General features: G+C 39.2%; 1 protein-coding gene across 6 annotated transcripts in view; it reads left to right on the plus strand.

Moving 5' to 3' along the window:
• The first annotated feature begins 1,378 nt into the window (after positions 1-1,378).
• Positions 1,379-22,781, plus strand: part of LOC111869570 (nuclear export mediator factor NEMF homolog) — a 39,738-nt gene continuing 18,335 nt past the window's right edge. For 3 of the 6 annotated variants that reach the window (XM_033753487.1, XM_023861197.2, XM_023861198.2), the window contains exons 1-12: positions 1,379-1,599; positions 4,739-4,910; positions 6,981-7,183; positions 7,540-7,676; positions 8,044-8,207; positions 10,419-10,622; positions 12,523-12,809; positions 14,483-14,599; positions 16,795-16,991; positions 17,979-18,159; positions 18,812-19,006; positions 21,575-21,717. In XM_033753487.1, coding sequence (XP_033609378.1) covers positions 1,544-1,599; positions 4,739-4,910; positions 6,981-7,183; positions 7,540-7,676; positions 8,044-8,207; positions 10,419-10,622; positions 12,523-12,809; positions 14,483-14,599; positions 16,795-16,991; positions 17,979-18,159; positions 18,812-19,006; positions 21,575-21,717 — 2,056 coding nt within the window. In that variant the 5' untranslated portion in view covers positions 1,379-1,543. Of the gene's footprint in view, positions 2,622-4,738; positions 4,911-6,980; positions 7,184-7,539; positions 7,677-8,043; positions 8,208-10,418; positions 10,623-12,522; positions 12,810-14,482; positions 14,600-16,794; positions 16,992-17,978; positions 18,160-18,811; positions 19,007-21,574; positions 21,718-22,781 lie in introns of all 6 variants that reach the window. The other 3 variants (XM_023861200.2, XM_023861201.2, XM_023861202.2) reach the window with 3 other exon arrangements.

Here is a 22,781-nt window from a genome sequence, read left to right on the forward strand (position 1 = left end):
ATGAACTTTCCCCAGTCATCTTGACTTCTGTGTAACTTCTGAAACTAAAATGGACAGTCTTTGGTTCTGCAACTATCTCTGTCTTCTTTGTCATTTCATTGTATCAGATTGGTTTATGCAGCACCAACAGCAATCTGCTAAATGTTAAAAGAATTGTATGAATTCCAAATATTTTTCCCAAAACGTAACTTGTGTAAATTATTAAATTTGGACCAACAAGGTACTCTTCAAATGTATTTGTTATTTAGAAGTACCACATTGTTATTATGTTTGCTTTTACAAATTTTTAAAATATATCAGGCATTTTCATGACTCAGTGCATCAAATGTTCAGTATTTCTTTATTTATTTCTAAGACGGACATCTTCATTATCTGAAAATATCTGACAGAAAACTCTAATATGCATTACTATTTTAAAATGTAAGCATTTGGACACCTAGAATGACATATGTATAACAGAAGGAATTCAAAATGATTATCTGGCAAAATCTGATAGAGTAGTTTAACATTTATTACTATTTAAAATGTGAGCAATTGTCTACCCTCAATGATATTTTTCAATTGCACGAGAATGATCTATATGTGGAATTGTCCCGAAAATTCTTGTAAAATTGATGTCAGTATTCAGGTGTTAAATTTATTAACTCCCCAGCTTAGAAGTAAACAGTAAATATTCAGTTCAGGCACAATTTTTTCAGGAAACATAACTAAACATGAAGAATTCTATCTTCTGGCATATAATGCTCCATAATTCGTTGAAAGGCAACTAACATTTTGAAGGAATTAGTAGCATCCATGTACACAGTTAAAAGGTAAGTCAAGCAAGAAACTACCTGAAACAGGCTACATTTCTTCTCAAACTTCTGTTGACTTTCAATGACTACACAATGTGTATTCCAGAAGATAGAACTCAACAAATTTTAGTCTTGGTTCCTGAAAAGAATTGTGCATGGTATGAATGTTTGCTGCTCACTGCTAATTTGAGGAGTTCATAAACTTATCACCCAAACATGAAGACCATCTTTCCCAGGATTTCTGAGACAATCTCAACTGAACGTTGCCTGTAAGCAACCTGCTTCATGCTGGTTTCTTGTTGGCTTACTCTTCAACCCAGAAAATGGATGCGACACGTTCCTCCGAAACGTCGGTTGACATTCAAAGGATTACACGACATTTTATTTCAGAAGCTAGAACTCTTAACAACAAATTCTTCGAGAATCTCAGATCCCTTCAGATCCTACAAGGTTGAATACACGCTAGAACTCAGAGAATGGTAATATTGTATCTCGCGCTCGAATTTTTTCACGTCCTGCCATCTAGTGGAAATTGGTGGAAATAGTACCTGACAACAGCCTTGCGAAATGGTTTGCAATATGACGTAAATCAGTCAGTCATTTTGTAGAACTAGCAGTCCAGAGTTGCAGAAGGCATTGAGCAATTGGAGTGAAACAAGTGTGAATATAGTATTTAGGAAGGCAGAAAATTAATTTGTTTTCACAAGCACGCTTCTCGTTCTCCACCGAAAATATTAATATTGATCAAAATGAAAACTAGATTTAGCACGTATGATCTGTTGTGCAGCGTCACAGAACTTCAAAAGTGAGTCTTTCCGTCCACCTCATCTGTTACCCGATCGCTTAATTTTGTGTTTTTAGATTTTTAAATAAAATGATGGATGCGCAGAGAGTATTTGTATGTCTGAAGAAACAGAATTAAGAATCGGCTGCTGTTAAATGTTTTATGGACGTTGCTTGAAATGCCAAGATGTACTAAGGAGCTTTGCTAGTACCCTGACTGCAAAGATCCTAAACATTCAAAATGTTTATAATATTCACCGAGTGGCTAGTACAATACTCGTTTTTGATTGGAAGTCCAGTGTTGTTCGTAAGGACTCAGGAAATTTTAAGAAATGAGGTCAGTACAAGGATCTGAAGCCTTTCTGTTTTTTGCCATCTGTTCAGTTTCTGTTGTACTTTCCTGGATGTTTAAGAGGCCGTCCGCAATTTTCAAAAGGAAGACCAGAAGTTGAAACTCTGTAAAGGTACATATTGAAATTTAACTCTTTCATTAGAGAAACTGGAAGAAACTGAAGAATAAGTAGAGAAAAACACTTTGAGAGCATTCTGACAGGAGAGTTGCATAAAATTAATCTGACTGAAATAACACATACAGAAACAAGATATAAGGAGAGTTATTAAATCAGGTATGAAAGTTCTAATTGGAAGGATGTCTCACATCATCATTTTTGAAGTAACTGCTGCTTGTTCTGTATTTGATACTGCCTCATGGCAGACTGGTAGTGAACAGATGTTTTGGTGACTTGGAAGAGAAAGTTGTCACCACTTTTCACTGCTGTGTTTTAAATCATCCACCTGAGAAGCACTCAGTGAGTGGTATGAAGCCAAGGCATGTGCTAGGGAATGAAGCTCGATGAGTTACTAAAGTCTGTTTTTGCAAACAAAAATATATTCGCACTCCTCAAGAAGGCCATGTCAGTACTCACTGAGCTCCCAGTTTCTGTAGCTGCCCACAAAATGGGATTAAATGAAGTGAACCTTGTGAAGAATAAGCTTAGATTGTTGTTTCATAATGACACTTTAAACAGGCTGCTAATGATGCATGTAAGTGGCCTACCATGTGATCTGTTTCAACCACATAGTGCAGTTTATGACTAGTAATTTGGAAGCAAGACAGTAAGGATTGCAAGTGCCATTTGTGTGATGGATGTAAAGAGATTGTGGTGTGCTTGAAGAATTAGTAAGAAGCTTTGTTGATAGTAATTGCAGAACAAAAAATGTTTACATAGTTCATTTCATTTAAATAAGATATAGGTTGATATATATATATATTTGCAGAGGAGAGGCAAGTGAATTTGTATATTGGTGAGTAAGTGGTGGTATTTGTCTTCAGGTTCCCATAGGAGCTACACGGGTACACTGAACCTTTGCTAATCCAAAGTAATTTAGTTGAGGTCATCTGAATTAAGGGATAATCCAGATTAATGTTTAAAATGTAGACCAAATAAATTGAATAAATAAATTGAAAATTTAATGATACACAAGTTGTGCTAATGAAAAGAAATAGTATTGTAGAATCTTCTTTTTTAAAAAGCTCTAAAATGACAATACATTTATCCATCGATAGAAGACTCGGCAGCTGTTCTTGTTTTTGAACGTAATAATGCATGTTTGAAGAAATCGTCTCAAGTTTTGTCTGAGCAGACAAGTGACTCATCTGCCTTCCTGAATGCCGTGCGTCTTAAAGTATGTACTCAGTTGTGAACAGCAGTCTTCATTTTTCATACCGTATTTACGCATGTATAGGCCGCACATTTTTTGCCAAAAATTCAATAGGAAAACTGGGGTGCGGCTTATATTCGAAATATTCGAAATCACTTCATTTAAAAAAAAATATATTCATAATTAGTGATACAGGGTGTTCTACTCCTGAAATAATATTCCAAGAAAATTATTTTTTCTATAATTTCTGTCTGAAAATTGTGCTGCGGCCTATACATGCGTAAATGCCGGTATTTTGATCTGGATTATCTGACATTTGGATTAACTGTAACTGGATTAGTTAGGGTTTACTATAGTTAGAGCATGTCGAGTTTTAGGTTCTCATGTATGGGACCATGAAGACTGCTATCTTCTGAGTTGTAATGCTGCGTAGTTTTGGGAGAGCCTGACATTTTGAAGAAACATATTGCTTCCATGTTAATGGTTGAAGAGTAAGCGAAGCAAAGGGCCGTGCCATAGTTAAAGCGGTTAGTCGCTGGCTTCCCACTGTGGCGGCCCAGGTTCGATCCCGGGTCTGGTCAAGTGGGATTTGTGGCAGACAAAGTGGCACTGGGACAGGTTTTCTCCGAGTACTTCGGTTTCCCCTGCCAATCTTCATTCCACCAATTGTTCCACAATCACCCTCACCTATCATCTGGGGTTGGTACAATATGCCAGAAGTGGCCACAGTACAAGGGACTTAGTTCCTCCCCACTATCAATAAAAAAGAAAAAGCCAAGCAAAAGGCAGCAAAGCAAGCATCAAACTGAACTTTGTTCTGTGGATGGACATAGCCCAATGTAAATACTCAGATGTGTGGATGGACATGTTTTGCACCTGCTTGTGTTTGTGTCCTGCCTGGCTTATTCTTTGACAGTGAAGATGGAGGCAGTGGGTTTGTCAAAAACATCAGGCCACCTGATATCCGCTTAGATTGACAATGCAGAAAACTGCTCTCTTCATAGTTTATTATGGTTGATGAATATAATGTTTACAAAACAAAAGAAACACTGTGGTTTTACTCCGCAAGTGAACTATACTGACCAAGTGACTGCTGCTTGTTGGTGCAAATCTCTGTGGTCTAGTGGTCAAGTGTGCTCTCTACAGATCCAGAGGTCCAGGTTTGATTCCCGGCGCTGTCAGATTTTCTGATAAGTAGTGGGTCTGGAACGGAGTTCACTCCGCCTCAAGAGGATAACTGATGAACTATTTGAAGGAAATTGCAGCTCCGGTCTAGAAAACCGAAATTTAACGGCCGTGGGGATTTGTTGCGCTGACCATGCAACACCCTGAATCCACTAAAGTTGGCAAAAATTGTTGACATGTCATCAGAATCAGTAAATTAAAAAGATCTTTGTGTTGCATTAAAAGTGACTGTCAGATGTACTGAGTACAAAAAAAAAATGCAATAAGATGTTGTATTATATTGCATAGAAGTGATTGTCCACATTGTTTTGCAGGTTGATCGGCTTGCGTGTTGCTCAGGTTTATGACATAGATCATAAAACTTATCTAATAAAACTTCAAAGAACGGAAGAGAAATGTATGTTGCTTCTTGAATCTGGTAGTCGGCTGCATTCAACTGCATTCGAATGGCCAAAGAATGTTGCACCATCTGGGTTCAGTATGAAGGTAAGTGGTTCATAGTGATAGGTTATGTAGCTTTCGATATTATCGGAGAGATCAAATTAAGTAGGATTAGATGCAATGCTTATCAAATTTTAACCGAGAAAACCTGAAACAAAGGCAGCATTTGGGAGACCTAGGTGTAGGTAGAAGGATACAATTAAAATCGATATTAAAACAATAGGATATGAATGTAGGTGTTGTTGGGAACATGGCAATGTAAAGCTTATGTGGTGTATATTGATATTGTGAAGTGACTATTCAATTGTCCATTGCTAGCTAACAGTTTGATAAACAAGCCTGCAATACAGTGGGCATGTGACACAACAACAGAAGAGGTTCATGAAAGTGTTGTTTTCTGTGTGGTCTATGCTTAGATTATATAACATGGCTACCAGTTGAGATGAGAGACAGTTATTTTCATGAGTTGCAGCCATGAGGAATTGCAAGACAGCCACTAGCTGGTAAGGACATGAGTACAGAAGTAGAAGAATACTCACTCTTGGGAGCTATTACCAGACAACAGCTGGTGAAGACATACAATATCATACATGTGCTACTGTACAGTGATCTTATATTGTGTAGATCAGTGAAATGGTTATAGTTACCTGTAGGTACGTGTTAGAAGTGTTCAGTAAATCGAAACCCCTGTCTAGACAGTAACACCTGACAGTATGGTTTAAAGATATGGTTAGATTATTGTGAGTGTGCATCCAAGTGGAGGAGTCGGAGAGGCTTGTAACACATATGTTGGGCTAATAGCTGTGGTGTTTAGGAACGTCACCATATTAAGTGATATTCACTTTTGTTATTTTGGTAGTTTACAATATTATTCAAGTTAATCAGAAGACAACTTATGCTTGACAGTTGAGTGTGTAACCAAACACTCGTTGACGGGATGACACTGCTGCTTTATATGCGGCAGGCCCTGGGGTCAAGTCTCAGCCTGGAGATCACCATCCTGATTGAGGGTTCTCATGTTTTTCCTCAGTCCATGCATGCACATGCCAGAGTAGTACCTTGAAGTATGTCACAACACCTTCCTTCCATATCTTTTCCAATTATTCCCTAATCACCCTACCATTTGACACTGTAGGTCGGGTTAGTGATAGTGTCATTAAGTAAACCATAAATGAATATTGTATATTATTACAATGCAGTCAGTTACAAGACAAGTTCCTGAAATCAGTTTAAATTCATCATTCCCCTGACATGTTTTTACATGGGTAGTTGTCGTCCTCAGGGTTGCATATTGTCACGTGTAGGATGGTATGCATGACGAAATGATTGCTTCTAGTTCGGTTGATTGGATTTATTAGCGCTTCAGTTACATGCACTCTCTCTCGTAATTACACTTAAATACAGGCAATATGGCGCTATCGCTGATTTACACAATTTACAGTTCACCCCTGTTCTAATCTGTACTCAATCTTCACAATTCACACTCCATTCTCCGCCATGTACTCTCAACTGTTGAACCCCCCCGGACTCTCCACTCCTAGTTCCAATTTGCTCTTGCAGCTTACAGCTGACTAAAAATGACCTTTGTTGCCCTATATAAATCTTCGGTGCAGACCTACAGAAAACAAGTCACGTGATTCTCAGCCAGCGACTTCATTGGTATGCGGGCTGTGGCCTAGTAATGCGCAAGAAACATTCATTCACTGAGATACAACTTATAGTGTTGCACGTTTTAACATGTTTACTTAGTCATTACCTAAAAATGATCATGTATTGTTGTCAAGCGCTTAAGTGAGAAGGTGTTCATCGCGCCGTTGTCTCGCTATCCATGTTACAATATATAGTAATAGAAAAGTAACTAGCCTAGGGTTATTTTTCATGATTATACATAATATTAAAAATAGTTAACAGAATGTATAGAAATATGAATCTTGTCTGTGGGTATGCAGAAATTAACATGATAGGTACAAAACTATGGATTACATTAGTGCATGACTCAACATAAAAATGAATAAATAAGAAAAATAGATGGTATGAAGTGCAGTAGCCACATGTACTGTGGTAAGTCATAGTAACAGAAATATTTCACTCTGTTGTCTCTCTGTACCTGTGTAGATGAGAAAGCATTTACGCAACAAGCGCTTGGAGTGCTTGAAACAGTTGGGAATGGATCGAATAGTTGACCTGCAGTTTGGTTCTGGTGAAGCTGCATACCATGTGATTTTGGAGTTGTACGATCGTGGAAACATTGTGCTCACAGACTGTAATCTGATGATACTGTATATTCTTCGCCCCCACACTGAAGGCGAAGAGGTCAGGTACATGTAATATGTTGTTTCTAACATATATAGGGTTGTAGGAAATAGATTATGTTTTCCTTTTACAAGATTGATTTATGATTTTAATGTTTCTGTGCATGAATTTGTCCATTTGTGCTGTTTTAAAATTTAGATGTCGGTGTTCTAGACACTGACTGACTTTTTGTTTTTGGTGAAACAAGTGCAGCCGGCGCGTAAGGCTGACGACCTCACTGCCATCTTTGAGCCGATTGTCTAGATAATGTGGGAGTCTTAACGTCTCACAACCCTATGAGCCTTCATGGCCTCTTACAGGGATAGCTTTACTTTTTACAATATGAGCATGGATCGTATTCTTACTTTCTTCTGTATGTTAGGTTTGCAGTTCGTGAGAAATACCCATTGGACAGAGCACACCAACGTGAAGGTCCTCCAGCTGCAGAAAAGTTACACAGTTTACTGTCATCAGCCACACTGGGGGATAGTCTGAAGAAGATCTTGATACCCCATTTTGGTATGTAAATCACAAACATTTTCATTGCGTGTACTTCATGGACTTTCGTTTTGAAGTTTGAGTTTCGTATAAAGCATACTTTCATTGTGAAAGCTCTCTGCACACTTAAGGCTGGGGCCACAGGAGCGCACAAAATGCGTCCATTGTAACGAACGTCGTGACATCTGTTGTAGAAATAAACAAGAGAGGTGACTGCTACGCTTTCTTCTGGCTCCATTGCAGACAAAAAACTACGCGCTGCATTTTGCATCTGTGTGGTGTCCTCAGCAACATCTGTCATAAAGTATGTTTGTTGCAATGGGTGCATTTTGCGCGCTTCTGTGGTCCCAGCCTAAATTGTGCCCTTTTGAACATGGTTTCTTTGTAGATTATGGCCCCGCAATAATTGAACATGTGCTGCTGAAAGCAGGGTTCAGTACAGGCTGCAAGCTTGGCAAAGGATTTGATTTGGAGAAAGATATGTCAAAACTTCTGGCAGCCCTGAATGAAGCAGACCACTTGTTGGATTTGGCTTTGCAGCGGGAACCAAAAGTAAGTCAAAAAGGGCCTTATGCATACAGTATGTAGCATTTCGAATGAAGTATTGGGAGCAGATATAGATAGATCACTTGCCAGCGTGGGAGCTCCAAGTAGTAATGTATTTCGCTGAATAAAACGCAGAAATTTGAGTGTGTGAATTCATGTGAGAATAAGTGAAATATTATCTCTGTAAACTGGAGAGATTTTGTATGGGGATTTTCATTTAAATTCTTCCTGTAGTTATTAATCCTTAACCTTTATGAGCCGAAAGACCCTGTATGGGGACCTTTAAAGTAAAGCCGAGTGGCCGAACGACACCGTATTGTGACTCGCAGTCCACGTGTGCACACAGTGTTTTAAAATCTAATTTTAAGATAGAAATTCTTGTTCTACTTATGTTATTTTTGGACACCAGCTTTATAAGTAGACTGTCTTCCCTCCTGCATCATCTAACTGAATTTTTCATGTAACTCAATGCAGAGTCTGACATCGCAATTCATGCACTTTGCCCATATGTAACTCTGTTTTCCATGCGAAGCGCACACACGCAACATCAGTCTCGTATTAGCAGGATGGCGAGTGGTCTCCTCTATTCGTAACGTAACGCTTATAAAACATCACAATTTCAACTATGTACGGTGGCGTCATTTCGCATGGAAGAAGCCGAAATTGAGAGGCTGCTCGTAAATCACGCCATTCAGAATGTGGTACATAAGACTGAAAGCATGTAGAAGTAAGGGGCCATGTGGGGGCCTTTCTAAGAAGCATAACAGTACTTCTTGTTTGGCTGATATACACAGGCAATGTTTCTGAGGGAGGTGACCTCACTCCTGAGTGCTATAAAAGCATAAACATTTCCTCTCCTCTTACCAGATAAGACATAGCCAGACAGTGTGTCAGCAGCATGCATTTATACTGCAGAAACGTTTTGTGCAGAAGCTTTATGCATTTTTCTGGACAGACGCCCAAAATTGGGGAAATTTTTTTTTTGAATCAGTGTAACAATTTTTACAGATTCTAAAATCTGTAAATTACAATATCTGATTCTATATTCTTTCTAGATAAAAGCAGCGTTTATTTCGTTCGTTTATCACAAAAATTGTAGAAATCACAGCATTTTGAGTAACATAATTACAATTTTTATTACTCTGCAATGGCGGGCATTTAAATTAACTCCGGCCCGCGGCCATTACCGGAATTTAAATGGCCTGGCCGATGAAGGTTAATTATTCCTTAATGCATTTTCAGTAAACAATATATAAGTAATTTTTCAGGGAGCGAAATGTGTCAATGAAATGTAATCTCACTTATCATGCCCATTATGTTCTTTGGTGTGACACAGCTTCTGAAATGTCACACTGGCATGGCTACAAGATCATACTGCAGTTCGTGTGACATGTGACAGATGGCCAAGATGATACTTGTTGTATTGTGCTGAATATGGTGCAATAGGCAGCTATACATACAGAGATTTATGCCATGTTTAGATCTTTACAGCCCTGTTCGACCGACTGACCGACGCCATGGAGCTGAATTCTTCTTGAGATGCCGCCAGTCACTTAGTGACTTAAGAATTTCCCAACATTTTATGGAACCCGAATGTTCATTACCATGGTCACAAGAGCCTTCCACTGGTCCCTTTCCTGAGCCAGTTCAGTCAAGTTCATACCACTCCATTCTCTTTCTCTGAGATACGTTTTAGTATTGTTCTCCCACCTACATCTAGGTTTTAACTCCTGCTGAATATAACTTATAGTTTGTCACAGACGTGATGTGTGGAGATAAATGTGTGTTTAGAGATGATGTTGGATTCTGGATCCATTTAAATTCTTTCTAGAGATTACAGTCACAGTTTTTGACTCACCATCTCTCAATACACATACACGGGTTAGAATTCCGATGGTTTCTAATAGTGAGATAATTTCTTCTTCTTAAAGTTATTATTAAGTATTTTCATTTTCTAATATACTGCATGTATTATGTTGCTCTGGGGATTATCACATTTTTTTCCCCCCTGAAAGCAGATGGATTCAGCAGGAGATATAGTTTTGCAAATGCTGGTGTGCACTCCTGAGTGCATTTCTAAGCATGTTTCCTGTAACTACCTCTTCAGAGCTGCTGTGAAGTTACGATACGTATCACTCATACGAGTAATTGTATTGCTGTAGGCCTGCTTGTACTGTAATTGCCAGGTATGTGAATTGGCAAATGTTGTTTTCATAGGGTTATATCGTACAGAGGAAAGAGAAACGTCCCCTGCCTGATGGGGGTGAAGAAGACTTCTTTTCAAATCAGGAGTTTCATCCAATGGTGTTTGAGCAGCATGCTGGATTACCCATACGAGAGTTTCCCAGTTTCGATACAGCTGTAGATGAGTTCTTCTCAACATTTGAAAGCCAGAAGATTGACATGAAAGCCTTGCAACAGGTAGCAATGCTGACATAAATGATTTGTTGTAGTTGAACATTGTGTATACTCTGGTATGATAATGTTTTGCATGTGTACTCTGTGTTATGGAGAGAGTTTGTAAAGTGAAGTTTCATAATGTGAATTGCTGTGTCCTATAGGTGCAATGTTATGGAGAAAAAAAAGAAAAGAAAAGAAGAGGTAAAGTTATCTGTTAAAGGCCATGGAGGCCCATAGGGTTGTGAGAGGTTGAGGTTTCCACATCTTCTAGACAGTCTGCTTAGAGATGGCGGTAAAGTTGTCAGCCTTATGTGCCGGCCACCCTTTACCATCAGAAAGATTCGTGGTACTCATTTCTATTAGAGGCTGGGTTGACTCCAGGGCCATAATGTGGCTGGAAGGATTTGGCCAATTGAAAAATTCAGTGACATTGAGAATCAAACCAGCGACCTTCTGGCTTGTAGCATAGTGCCTAAACCAACTATGCTGCTGCGTGCTTCCATGTTATAGAGGTTCTGTCCCAAAACTTTCGAAAAATAGGAAAATATAAATCACTGATTTTTATGCATGGAACAGAACACACAAGCATGAGAGATGTATTATGTTGTACTATAACAATTGGAGACTGTATCATACTATAACATATATGTCAATTTTTTTTTAATAAAAATACGTATTGTAAACAGTGGCGGAAAAATAGACAGTTTCTTACCTTCTACTGCTTTTCTCATGGTATAACTGATTCCAGGAGTTTGACATGGATTGCTGGGCATTGCAGTGGGGTTGAAGGAAAGATGGTCTTTTTATTTTGGAGGGATTTTGGTTGAGCAGATTGGTGTTTGGATGACAGTTGAGGCTAAGGGTATGGACTTCATTTGAAAGTTTATATAAGCAAAATTTCATAATGTGAATCTTAAAAAATCGATGGTTGTCTGTGTCTGACATAGCGTTTTGAGAGCTGGATCTCACTTTCATATTCATGTGATATGTTGTCAAGATTTTGTCTTTTCATTTATGACTATTATCATGTTTGCTACGATAATTGTTTATATTTGTCATGATTACAATTTTGATGCTTTGAATACTGATCTAATATCTATGGAACCAGGGCACTACGGTGGTCAGATTCTGGTTATAGTGTTTGATACTTCTTATGTGAATCATATGTCTTTTATTTTATTTATTTTTTTATTTTTAGATATATTTTGTTTTTCTGTCTTCTATTGGTATGTCTCTTTCCATTTGGAGGCAGGTTAGAATACCTCCAGTTTACCCCTCTGAGTTCACAGTAGGTGATGAAAAGTGAACCCAATGCCTGAAGGGGGGGGGTTGTAACTGGATCACCATGTTGCTGGGGGACGTGAATACAGAGACATGATCCTCCATGTTGGGGATCGGATGCATGGCTGATTATGACCTTGCTCTGTGATGACATTATTGATTGAAAAAGCCAAAGAAGTGTGAAACCGGATGGCGGAATCTTCCAAGGAAGGCTGTGGCTCGAAAGGACTGTTTACCAACGATGACGACACTGGATCTGTTTCATATAGGAGAATTAGGAGCAAACTTCAAAATTACACCCACCCCCCACGCACACACACACACACACATACACACACACACACACACACACACAGATTCTGTAAGTGTGTGTTGGTGGAATGGTAAAAATTGGTCTTAATGCCATGAAATAAAACCACATTATAGGAAACATCATTTTACTCCATACGTGAAATACTGACACAATAACTGTTGCCTGTTACAGACATACAGAAACCTAGATAAAGAGTGCGCCAATGATATGAAAAATAATTTAAAATTAAAAGGCAGCAAATATGAAGTGATAAGCATCGTGAAACAAGATGCTGCAGGACTGTGAAATAGAAGTGTTCATGAACTAATGTGAGATGTGTTGTTACAGGAGCGTGAAGCCATGAAGAAGTTAGCAAATGTTCGCAAGGATCATGACCAGAGATTATTGGCTCTTGAACACACACAGGAAACAGATAAGCAGAGAGCAGAACTGATCTCCGTAAACCAGCATCTGGTGGACAGTGCGATTCTTGCTGTACGCAGCGCGTTGGCCAATCAGCTGCCATGGCCTGATATTCAAAACCTGATAAAGGAAGCGCAAGCTAAAGGGGATCCAGTTGCTTCTAGTATCAAAGGACTTAAATTAGAAATAAATCACATCACAATGATGCTGAGGTTAGTTGTGCTTGTGGTGGATTGAACTCTGCATAGTGCTCAAGGTTCATTTTGGTTTTATTTCTGTCTCCAGACACGTTCCAGCCTCATACCTTAACCTTTATTATCTGGGAAGAAGGGATTCAGTCTCCCAGATAGCTCAGTCAGTGTAGTAACTGGGATACCGTATTGTATTTAAGCATCCTTTTGCATTACTGTAACTTTCACACACAATAATACAGTTCTGTCAACATTGCAACTATTTTCATTCTACCCTTTTACAACATGTTTTGCCTCCAACCAACCATCATGAGGCATCTTAATTTGCCAAAACTGTTTTACTGTGACATTCAATACAGTATGGTAAATTAAAATGCCTGCTAATGGCCGGTTGTGGCTGAAACGTGTAAAATGGAGAGAATAAATATAGTTGCATTGTTGATGGAACTGTATTATTGTGTGTGAAAATGGGATACAGATCGGACAACTTAAGAATCAGGGTTTGATTGATGGCAGGGGCAAAAGATCTTTATGTTCTCCACAGACAGGTTCAGGGGCCTACCCAGCCTCCTATTCAGTTGGCATCAAGGGCTCTTTCCCTGGGAGTATAGCAGGTGGGGCATGAAGCTGACCACTCACCTCCACCTAGTGCTGGGCTTAAAAATATGTGGTCTTCATACCTGTATTTCTGTTCCCCATATGTCTTCATGGCATGGTACTTAATTAATTAAGAACAGGGTAACTGTATCTTTTAGTGCAATGCTGGTGGTCATAATCGTATTCATATTGTAAAATCCGCAACATTTGGTCTATTGGGGTCTGCTTGGCATGTATACATATGCCATCATAAAAGATAGATGCACAGATAAGGTTAAAGGAGATGCATGTTTTTCCTTTCATCTCCCCAGCTGAATAATATGAGAATGTTGACTCAAGCAACAGCGTTCATGACTTGTATTTCAGAGGTTCTTGATTCAAATTTCAGCCATATTGCCATTCTGACAGAGGTTTTTTTTTTAATGGGTTTCCTAAGTTCCTCCATAAAAAGTAAAAAGTAAAGCTATCCCTGTAACAGGCTTTGGAGGCCCATAGGGTTGTGAGATGTTGAGGTTCCCACATTTTCTAGACAATTGGCTCATAGATGGTGGCAAGGTTGTCAGCCCTACTCACTGGCTGTCCTTTACCCTCAAGAATATTCCTGGTACTCATTTCTGTTAGAGGCTGAGTTGACCCCAGGGCCATATTGCGGCTGGAAGGATTAGGTCAATTTAAAAAAAATCCAATGACCTCATCGGGACTTGAGCCCGCGACCTTCCAGCTTGTAGCATGGTGCCTCAACCAACTATGCTACCGCGTGCCCAAGTTCCTCCATGCAAATGCCAAAATGTACAACAAGCACTTCTTCCCCAGTTCACTGAATGTGATCATCCTCTCATGCAGTTTGATACCATATAACATTTTCACATAACATGATCCATCCATCCAAATGACCAGCCAACCTTCATCATATCATTCAGTACCATAAATCCAGTCTTGTTACATAAAGAATGAAAAGTAAACATGTAAGTTCACAAGTTCTCAAAGAATTACTAAAAACAGTGTTATGGCCAGGGCTTCAAAGAACTAAAATTATTTCAAAAGAAGACAGTTCTGCAAAGTAGTACAAGTTTGGGGCTCTTATGCTTTTACTTCAGAGATCCATATACTGAGGAAGATTCGTCAGATGAAGATGGCAGGGACGAGAATGTGGAGTTGAAACCGAAGTTGGTTGACATTGATCTTGACTTGACTGCTTTCTCCAATGCTACAAAGTAAGTTTCCATAACCTTGTTAGTATTTATACAGTTTAGTTATTGTGCTGTGAATAGAAATTTCTTTCATATGATTTTGTAGCCATGTTCTTGTACTTACAAAAAAAGTAAAAAAAAAAAAGGTAAAGCTATCCCTGTGACAGGCCTTGAAGGCCCATAGTGTTGTGAGACGTCAAGGGTCCCACATTATCTAGACAGTCGGCTCAAAGATGGCGGTAAGGTTGTCCGCACTTTACTTCCCAGGAAAATTATTTAATTAATTCCTGGTACTCGTTCTGTTAGATCTGTTAGAGGCTGTCATCCCCAGGGCCATAGTGCGGCTGGAAGGATTAGGTCAATTGAAAAAAATCCAATGACCTCATCGGCACTTGAACCCGCGACTGTCCGGCTTTGTAGCATAGTTCCTCATCAACTATGCTACCACATTCGTGTACTTGCAATGAAGAAAACTGCTTAAAGAAATCAAGCAGATTAAACAGTTTCTGGAATAATTCTGTTTTGGAATCTTTAGTTTTTCCATACCTTACTGCCCTAACCACACACAATTTATGTGATTTTATATCTTTTTAACTACTTTCCTTATTTTGAAAGAAAAAATAGGCTTATGAAATCATCTTGCTTTCTGTGTCCCCCCCCCACCAGCAGGCTGGAATAAGGGGCGCCAAAAGAGACTTTTGTTGCTATGTTGTGTCTCAGTAAACATGTTCACGTTGCAATATGCGGTGTTTTCTATGCAGTCCATGTTGTGTCAGATACTCAGTATACAGTGAAAGGAAAGTAGGCAGTTAGTTATTCATAGGATTTCTTGTTTTAACCATGAGATTTTAGTCCGTGGGTCTACTTTTGAAGTACATTTTATGGTGAGGTGGTGCCTATCAATGATTTCATATTTCCGATATCTTTGCTTCCGTTCAGCCAAAGAGAATAATACTAATAGAAAGACACTGGCTTTGGAGAAATCCGTATATAGCTATGTATATAGATGTGAGAATTTTGAGTTACACCAGAGTTTCCGTACATAGCTCTATTATATGATGTCTGTTTATTTTTGGAATCATACAGAATACACAGATACACTCTGTGGGGAAAAATGTAATGTTTTTAAAAGTTAAAGCAGGTGATATATTGATATATATGTAGTTATCAGTAGTATTTGGGGAATTATTTCCCATGTTGGAAACTGTGGCTACCCAGTGAGCTATGTAGTTCTAGTTAGACTTGCCAGAAAATTGGCTGATAATGAAGGTATTGAATTCCTCTAATCCAAAGAGGCCACATTAAATTATGAACATGCAGTTTATTTAGGATTCATTGTTCTCAGAGTGGTGGTTATACAGAGTTCTGTCATCTGGGATATACTCGTAACACTGTGTAATCTGCTGAAAGTCAGCCAACATTTTGGAGGAACATGCTGCTTCCATCTTCAGCGTCAAAGAATAAGCTAAGAAAGAAACCAGTGTGAAAGCAGGTTGCAAGCAGAGCCTCTGTGATGTTGGTTGACTTTCAGCAGACTACATGGCATTATATCCCAGAACATAAAATTCTTCATACAGCTTATTGTTTGTCAGAATTTCTTTTAGGGTGTATGATATCTTGAGTAAACAACCCTATGGGCTGCGCCATAGCTCAAGCGGTTAGTCACTGGCTTCCCACCGCGGTGGCCCGGGTTCGATCCCGGGTCTGGTCAAGTGGGATTTGTGGTGGACAAAGTGGCACTGGGGCAGGTTTTCTCCGAGTACTTTGGTTTGCCCTGCCAATCTTCATTCCACCAATTGCTCTCCACAATCACCCTCACCTATCATCTGTAGCTGGCACAATAGGCCAGAAGTGGCCGCAGTACAAGGGACTTAGTCCCACCCCACTAGCAATAAAAAAAACCTTACAGAAGAAAAGTCGTGTTCATGGAGATCTCTGATATAGCAATTTTGGTTCCTGTCGTTTGGTGAATACGGAACCCCGGCAACTTTCAAACGGTGAGGTAACAGTCTTCCTCATTATCCAATGATGATGTGCCCTCATAGATGTTGTAGATGCAGAATAATAGACTGATTCATTAGTAATTTTTTAAATTTTGAATCACATTTTAAGTAATTTTTTGGGGTTTGGGTGCCTCAAACTGTTTATTGGTTTGAAGGGAATCTCAGACCAACAGATGTGTCAAAGAGTTGGTTCTAAGGATTGGTAACTTTTTTCAGATATTATGACAAAAAGAGGAGCGCTGCTAAAAAGCAGCAGAAGACGCTGGAATCGCAAGGCAAAGCTTTGAAGTCTGCTGAGAGGAAGACGAAACAAACATTGAAAGAAGTTCAGACTATGACTAGCATCAATAAAGCGAGAAAAGTTTTCTGGTTTGAAAAGTTCTTCTGGTTTATCAGTTCTGAGAATTATCTAGGTAGGTGTAAGTGCTCTTTCTCTCTGTTAGAACTAGAGAAAATTACATAATATATACTCTTCATACCAAGAGCTATATGACATTGCTTGATTAATGTATCCTTGACCCCGAAAAATAAGCAGCACATTTTTCCAAATCTTCAGTGGATGTCTATAGGATTACGTGGCATCCCATTGCCGAAGATAGTTCTGTTCATAATTGCCACTGGGTTTGAGTGAAACCACAGATGACCAACCACATTACACAGATCTCAAAGTATATAATTGCTGGTGTTTTTAAAAATTTAAGAAAGCTGTGGTGTACATTTTGTCTTCGTTTTGATATGAAATTAAACGTCTGTATCGACAGTCTGTCAATAATGCAACAATTGTTTATTCACTATATAACATTTAACACAACATATTTCAGCCATAGATGGCCAACTTCAGGTGTCTTACTGCATCCAAACTGTTACACTGGTCTGATGTGCGCTAAAACCATGCATTGCCTTATGAGGTGTCCCTTATGAGGTGGAATAGAATTTTATGAACAAATTTTAATGGATTTTAATTAATTATTTATGTTATTTTTAAGTGGACTGCAATGCGCAGTTTTATTGCATGTCAGAGCAGCATAACAGTTTTGATACATTAAGATACCTGAAGATGGTCATGTATGGCCTAAGCATGCTGTGTTAAGTGTTAAATGGTGAATAAACAATTGTTGCATTATTGACGGACTGTGGATACATAGACATTTAATTAAAGATTTGCAACAGGATGCTGAAATAATATTTGATATGAAATTTTAGCAGCTTGTAGAATGTGTATATTTTAGGGAGTAACCATATATGGAAATTATGAGGATTTTCTAATGATGGCCCTGTTTTCTTCGTAATGAAAATTTTGTTGTAATGATGCATGTTATAATGAGATTATCCTTACACAGGGATTAATTTTGTAGTTGAAATATTTAATTGTTAATGACTGAAGCTTTATATTTGAACAGTGATAGGTGGACGAGACCAGCAACAGAATGAAGTGATCGTGAAGCGTTACATGCGACAAGGCGACATCTATGTGCATGCCGATATACAGGGCGCTAGTAGTATAGTTATCAAGAATCCTACTGGAGAGCCAGTACCACCCAAAACGCTGAATGAAGCAGGCTGCATGGCCGTCTCATACAGGCAAGTTCCAGGTAAAAGTAGGAGAGGTAATGGTAACAACTGGAATGGTTCATCTCATTGAAACCAGTAGTTTTTTACACAAACTTCTATATTATATGAAAATAAATTTGTTATGCTTATTGGTGTCAGTCAGTCACTCATAGAGCTGAACCCTTCTTGAGAAACTGCCAATTGTGCAGCTATTCAAGAACTTCCCAGCATTTTATGGAACCTGTAGGTTCATTATCATGTTCACAAGAGCCCTCCAGCGGTCCCTATCCTGTGCTAGATCAATCCAATCCATGCCATCCCATCATATCTCTCTGAGATCCATTTTAATATTGTCCGCCCACCTATGCCTTGGTCTTCCCAGTGGTCTCCTTCCTTCTGGCTTTCCCACCAATATCCTATATGCATTTCTCCTCTCCCCCATTCATGCTACATTCCCTGCCCACCTCATCCATGCTTATTGGTGTACAAGTACTAAGGAGCTGAGATGGCTCTGGCTGGTTGGGTGGCTGAATAATCTGGGTTCGGTTCCCAAAATGAGCACTTGTGGGATGTGAGCCTAGAGCATTAGTGCTACTCCAACTTGCTCGGGGGGAACTAATGAATCCAGGTGCGTGGTGGACACCCAGGAAATGGGTATGATGAGGGTTGTTATGATTTTTAGTGTTGCGTGGGATGCAAAAGTTGTTACAAATGCCTGGTGGGTGGAGAGTGATCAGGTGTCGAAGACTGCCCCTACTGGAGAGTACCTGACAACAGGCAGCTTCATGGTCCGTGGCAAGAAGAATTACCTGCCGCCATGTCACCTTATCATGGGCTTCAGCTTCCTGTTTAAACTTGATGACAGTTCCATCTTCAGGTGAGCTCTATATAATTAAATTGAGCAGGGAATTGTTTTTTGTTTATGTTGTTCACATGGAAGCCATATACGAGGGGCAGGCAATAAGTTCCTGCAATGGTGGTATAGCACTCTAATGGTAGGACATGCGGCAACGCTTACCTAATTGCCTTAAAAGTAGGACCCTTGCGCATGCACACACTTGCTTCATTGATCCTACCATTGTCGGGAGCAGCGGTGGAAGGCTCAGCCGTCGCATTCGATTTGATGTCCTCCATGGTTGAGAAACCTGTCCCCTTGAAGCCCATTTTCAAAGTAGGGAACAGCTGGAGTGAGATCCGGAGAGTACAAGGGTTGAGTGATGACAGGAATGTTTTTCTTGGCAAGGAATTGCTGCACAACAAGTGATGTGTGGCTCGGTGCGTAATCGTGATGCAGAAACCACTGTCCCTGCCACTTGTAGCGCTGCTTCCTCCGAAGTGCATCGCACAACCTCCACAAAACTTGCACATAGAAATGGCCAGTAACAGTACCAACTTCTAGCTTCAACTCCACAATGGTCATTCTTTGATTACATCGAATCAGTTGTCGCACTTTTCCAATCATTTCTTTGGTTCTGGATGTCGAAGGTCTCCCGCTGCACTGGTCATCCTCTAACGACTCCTCTCCATTCTTAAACCAGGAAAACCAGTGGTAAACTGCAGATTTCTTTAGTGCTGTATCACCGTAAACTTGCTGCAGGCCCGATAGCATCTCTAAAGCAGACTGTCCCAATTTGCACATGAACTTGATGTTCGCACATTTTTCGAACTGCGACATTGCGCCGCATGACCAACACACGTTTAATTCAAACGGAACAGTAACGACACAGCACACTGAAACCTGTCCAGACCTGTTGCGCCTGCAAGCAGACATGCTAAGCTTCCCACCACAACATTGTGTGCACTATCTTATCGCTCGTTCTCCGTACGCAGGGGAATTCCAGGAACTTTTTGACTGCCCTACGTACAAAAGAAACCTCTGTCAACTGTGCCTGGGACTAGAAATGGCACTGTTTCAGTCAGTATTACAATGCTGGCCTTTACCAAAGAAGGTTTTTATGTGCTGTTGTTATTTTTATGTGTTCTACCAAGCTGATCAGAATGTCCCTTAAGGGCTGTTCTGTGTAAGAGTGTATCAGGAGAAGAGTTGTGTGGGGAAATGATGGCTAGTGACTGGAATTGCTGGAGATTAATGTTTAAATTTTAGTGGTCCTTTCACTAGTATAAATACATTATTGGAATTTTTGTTATTGGTGTAAAGAAATAGGAATGTTTTATACACACACATCCATGAAATTGCATTTGTTGTTTATTGGTTAATATCTCAAAAATATTTTTTTTTATTGCTAGTGGGTTGGGACTAAGTCCCTTGTACTGCGGCCACCTCTGGGCTATTGTACCAGGTCTCAAAGATAAGTTATATGAATAAAACATATGTAAAAACATACAGGTAATATATGACTTCATTTAGTAAGGGCTGTCTGAAATCTTATATGTAATTATACAGAATAATTATTCACATATTATAAAATTTATTTTGCTTGTATAATTTTATTTAATAAAAAATGCTATGGTTCATTTTCTTGATAATGGTGTATGATATAAATTCATAAGTTTATAGTTGTAGCAGTGGTTTTCAAATTATTAAGAGTTTTAGCTTGGAACTGTAGAATTGAAGCTGCCATTATTAGGCTTCTCAATTCAGATATGACGAGAGCTTCACAGTGGCCAGTGGACATGAACCTGCCTGCTGTCTGCTTCAACAACAGTGCTTTACTGTAATACATATAGGAGTTAGGTTAACTGTCACGCAAACAAACAAACAAACAAACAAACAAACAAACTGTGTGATTTTAGTCCGCAAGCAAACTATACCAACCGAGTGACTGCCGCTTGTCGGCGAAGTTAGTGCCAACTTTTGCAGATAGAGGGTGTCACGTGGTCAGCGCAACGAATTCCCACAGTCGTTAATTTCGGTTTTCTAGACCGGAGCCGCTGTTTCCTTGAAATAGCTCCTCAGTTATCATCATGAGGCTGAGTGGACCCTGTTCCAGACCCACAACTTCTCAGAAAAATCTGGTAGTGCCGGGAATCGAACCCGGACCTCTGGACCTGTAGCCAGGAACTCTGACCACTAGACAACGGAGGCGGTCAGGTTAACTGTCACACAACAAATATTCTCGTTTTTAATGTTTTACAATAGGCTTTTTATTCCTACTACATGTTTTGGCTGTACAAGACCATTATCAGGCAGTTATATATAGGAATAAGTATAGTTATTGAACTGATACGGATCCATATCAGTGCAACATATCATATTATATAATAACAGATAAAATTTTTGCCTCAAGCTGATAAGTGTTACGGTTAAAATAAGATAAAAGATAAAACATATAAAAATGAAATATGTACCAAGATATATTAGGTGATATAAATGTTAAATATATTACAGAAATATTAAATATTAAAAATAAACAACAGCACAAGTTCCAGCATGACATTGAAGTAAACCTTAGTCTGGTTTTATTGCTCTCAAATTGTGTTTCAGGCATAAAGACGAGAGGAGAGTCCGAGGTTCTGAGGATGATGCCTCATCTGTAGCTACTACATTGGATTCCATGTCCTTAGTTCCACTGGAAGAAGAGGAAGAGATTCAGTTGCTTGACAGTGAGGAAGAGGGTGGAGGGAAGGGTAAGAATATTCCTATAGTTTTATGTAACGATACTTGCATGTAGCAGACATTCAGGGAATCAATCTTCTTTGCATCTCATTAAATAAACTTTTGTCATCTCATCTGCCGTTTAAAAATGTAAAATATAGAATATACAGAACTATAATTTTGCCTATGGTTCTGTATGGGTGTGAAACTTGGTCTCTGACATGAAGAGAAGGACAAAGACTGAGGGTGTTTGAGAACGGGGTGTTGAGAATATTTGGACCGAAGAGAGATGAAGTGACAGGAGGTTGGAGAAAACTGCATAATGAGGATCTTCATGACTTGTACTTTTTGCCAAGTATAATCAAGTATGATCAAGTCAATTATGATGAGATGGGTGGCGCATGTAGCATGAATGGGGAGAAGAAGAATGAATTAAGATATTGGTGGGAAAGCCAGAAGGAAAGAAATCACCAGGAAGACCAAGACATAGGTGGGTGAAAAACATTGAAATGATTCTTAGAGAGATAGAATGGGATGGTATGGATTGGTTTGATCTGGCTGAGGATAGGAAACAGTGGAGGACTCTTGTGAACACGGTAATGAACCTTCAGGCTCAGTAAAATGCTGAGAAGTTCTTAAATAGCTGTACAGATGGTAGCTTCTCAAGAAAGGCTCACCTCCATGAAGTTAGTTACTCTGAGATATGAGGTTCTTATGGTAGTGGAAGATAGCAGTTGTCCCATTTTCCTTATCCCTTCTTCTTCCTCTTCCTCTTTTCCTCCCCTGCTTCTCGTCTTCTGTTTGTTCTTTTCCTTCAGCATTTGCACTTTTATGTGCATTGTCTAACAACCAAGCCTCTTCATCTATCTTTGTCATCCAAGAGCTCATCCACAGTTTTTTTAATTGAATTGAAATGAATTGAATTTATTTACATTCTATAAATCCTAAGCAGGTTAGTACCTTTGGATACAGAACAAGTCAAAATGTTACATACATAAGTACAGGCAATTTTAGCTTAAAAATTAATATAACTTAATTTTACATCATTCTCTATTTACATTGAAGTATTCATCTAAAGAGTAGAAGGAATGAGCAT

The sequence above is a fragment of the Cryptotermes secundus genome, unplaced genomic scaffold (genome assembly GCF_002891405.2).
Source record: "Cryptotermes secundus unplaced genomic scaffold, Csec_1.0 scaffold512, whole genome shotgun sequence".
Lineage (NCBI taxonomy): Eukaryota > Metazoa > Arthropoda > Insecta > Blattodea > Kalotermitidae > Cryptotermes > Cryptotermes secundus.